Genomic DNA, 3,103 nt, shown 5'->3' on the forward strand with positions numbered 1-3,103 from the left:
TATGTAGGCTGGGATATCCTAGAAATTATTATGTAAAACAGCTTGGACCCCAGTTTACAGCGATCTGTCTGCCTCAGCTCTGTGTGCCATCACATCCAGCTTAAGTTTTAAATGAATAAAAGTATTACTTTTATTAAATATCATTGATAGCAGTTTCACTATGATCTAAACAGTCCAATATTTTCTTATTATATAACAAATAACGACAATTCCTTTTCCTTTCTCTTTTCTCTAGCTGAGCAAGATTTGCCCAAGGGAAAGAAGGCCAAGGGGAAGAATGTGGCCCCAGTCCCTGCCGTCGTGAAGAAACAGGAGGCCAAATTGGTGGTGAATCCTTTGTTTGAGATGAGGCCTAAGAACTTCGGCATTGGGCAGGACATCCAGCCCAAAAGAGATCTCACCTGCTTCGTCAAATGGCCTCGTTACATCCGGCTGCAGTGGCAAAGGGCCATCCTCTATAAGCATCTCAAAGTTCCTCCTGCCATTAACCGGTTCACCCAGGCCCTGGACCGGCAAACAGCTACCCAGGTGCTTAAGCTTGCCCACAAGTATAGGCCAGAGACAAAGCAGGAAAAGAAGCAAAGACTGTTGGCCCGTGCTGAGAAGAAAGCTGTTGGCAAAGGGGATGTCCCAACTAAGAGGCCTCCTGTCCTTCGAGCAGGAGTCAATACAGCCACCACCTTGGTGGAGAACAAGAAGGCTCAGCTGGTGGTGATCGCCCACGATGCAGACCCCATTGAGCTGGTGGTCTTCCTGCCTGTACTGTGTCGCAAGACGGGGGTCCCCTACTGCATCATCAAGGAAAAGGCCAGGCTGGGGCTGCTGATCCACAGGAAGACATGTACCACTGTTGCCTTCACATAGGTTAACTCGGAAGACAAGGGTGCTCTGGCTAAGCTGGTGGAAGCTATTAGGACCAATTACCACGACAAATATGATGAGATGCGTTGCCACTGGGGAGGCAATGTCCTGGGTCCTAAATCTGTGGCTCAAATTGCCAAACAGGAAAAGGCAAAGGCCAAAGAACTCGCAATTAGACTGGGTTAAATGTACACTCACTGCTAAGTTTTCTGTACATAAAATACAAATTTATCTTCCATCAAAAAAAAAATTACATTTTGCCTAGCTCATCAATCCTTCTTAATATTAGATATAATAGGATTTAAATATAGTCTATATACATTTTCTTAGTTAGATTTTTTTACTTTTATTTTTTAATCATAATAAAACATTAAGTTTTCATTCTATTTCCTCCTTTACATATGAGCCTCTGTTTCATTAATTTTTACATACACCTATGTATATACATTTATACCTCCCTAGATACATAAATACAACCTGTTAGGCATCTGGCTTCTGTAAAGTTGTTCAGGAATGTTACTGGATTACTCAGCAATTACAATGTTTTTTTTTTTTCTCATTTTCAAAACGTTTTCCATTTGATAAATGTGAACTAAAGTTTGCCTATTAAATAAAAATGGTTTGTATTTATATTAAGATAACTATCATGGCTGCATCTTATGTTCCTTTTGTTTTCTGGTCACAGAAACAGAAGTTCTGAGGGCACTTTTTTACATGGACTTAAAATTCAGAAGTCTATGAATACTATACTCAAACATGTCCCACACTTTCATGTATTTACTTTTATGAGTATGGTCTAAATGAGGAAAATATTTTAAGTGTTTATTAAAACACTTAATTAAATACTTTGAAATTGGAGGCTAAGCTCTAAGAAGTAGATTAGAAGTTAGCCTCCAATTTCAAAGTATTTAAATGAGAAAATATCCACAAATGCTTTGCTATGAATTTTCGTTTATTGTAGATGTAGTCAAGTTGTTAATCAAGTTTAGCTACCACACCACTATACCATATATCTATAATGACCTTGCCTCTTAAGATAATAAATTTTTGAGTCTTTGGATAGTCTGTTATGTCAAGCCAGGAAGATTAATGCAATTTAAACTAACAAAACAGCATTAATAAGTATGTGCATGTTTTTGGAGTCAATAAAGATCATCACCTAACAGATCATTCATCAAAGAAAATCAAAGTTTCCATCATAAATATTGAGTCAGGGAAATAGGGATCTCGAGAGAGTGCTACTCATTAACCTTTTAATATTATATACAGGTCTGAAAGCTTTACCATATTACAGTAAACCTATCTTTATTACAGAACTGTCAATGTCTTCACTTATATAAAATATCTCTGGATCCTTGAGGCAATTAAAGCGTGAGGTACAAGGGATGGAAAGGAGAGAATAGAAAACGACTCTTGTGTATATATGATATTAATGTTTACACATGAAATAAATTTAGTAAATTATCTACCATGTAAATTATAGTTATAAACTTAAAAATTCATACTATGGTGATAAACATGAAAATTTCTCAAATATAAGGAACATTAAATCCAATACTTTACGCTCATATGTAGAAATTTCTACTTTTTCAGAAGTAAAATAACTTAATATAAATTCACAAATCAATGACAGTAATGACTAGAGAGATGCTCGGTGAGTAAAGGCACTTACTCAATGTGTGTAGATGAGAAAAGCCTCTGATCTTTAAATATATGCTGTGCCATAGTTATGTCCATACAGTTGAATATCTCCTAGTAGCAGGCCTTTTAGCCATATAGTTATCTGGTTGAAGAGATATTGATATGTATCTCTTGTTGGAAGTATCATTAGTTATTTTCACTTTAATATGAACTGTGCCCCAAGTTACAGCAGTATTAACAAATGCAATTCATTCTCATAGACTAATATAGACTTATAGACTTTTCATAGAAGAGACTTTTTATTTAGCTTAATAATCTTTCCCCCATTTTATACAGATGCTATATGATTTTTATGTAAATTATTTGGCAAATAGTATCTAGAAATCAATTTCTTAATGTTTTATGGTTTATTGTATAGGGTTGGAAATTTTCTCTGGTAAAAGATTTGTTTTTAAATATTAAACTGTTAAATCACGATTTTAAACATGTATTTGGAACAGATTAGCACAAATAATATAGTGGACACAAACACTACAATTTTGATTATTTTATTGTATAAAGTTATATAATTCTCTGTTTAATTTTGTCAACAACTTGGAAC

General features: G+C 35.1%; 1 protein-coding gene across 1 annotated transcript; it reads left to right on the forward strand.

Moving 5' to 3' along the window:
* The first annotated feature begins 328 nt into the window (after positions 1–328).
* Positions 329–933, forward strand: LOC127230475 (60S ribosomal protein L7a-like). Its single transcript, XM_051195769.1, has one exon. It carries the CDS (start codon positions 346–348, stop codon positions 862–864), a length of 519 nt encoding a protein of 172 aa, XP_051051726.1. The 5' UTR covers positions 329–345; the 3' UTR covers positions 865–933.
* Positions 934–3,103: the final 2,170 nt, after the last annotated feature.

Source organism: Phodopus roborovskii, unplaced genomic scaffold (assembly GCF_943737965.1).
Source record: "Phodopus roborovskii unplaced genomic scaffold, PHOROB, whole genome shotgun sequence".
In the NCBI taxonomy this organism is placed as follows: domain Eukaryota; kingdom Metazoa; phylum Chordata; class Mammalia; order Rodentia; family Cricetidae; genus Phodopus; species Phodopus roborovskii.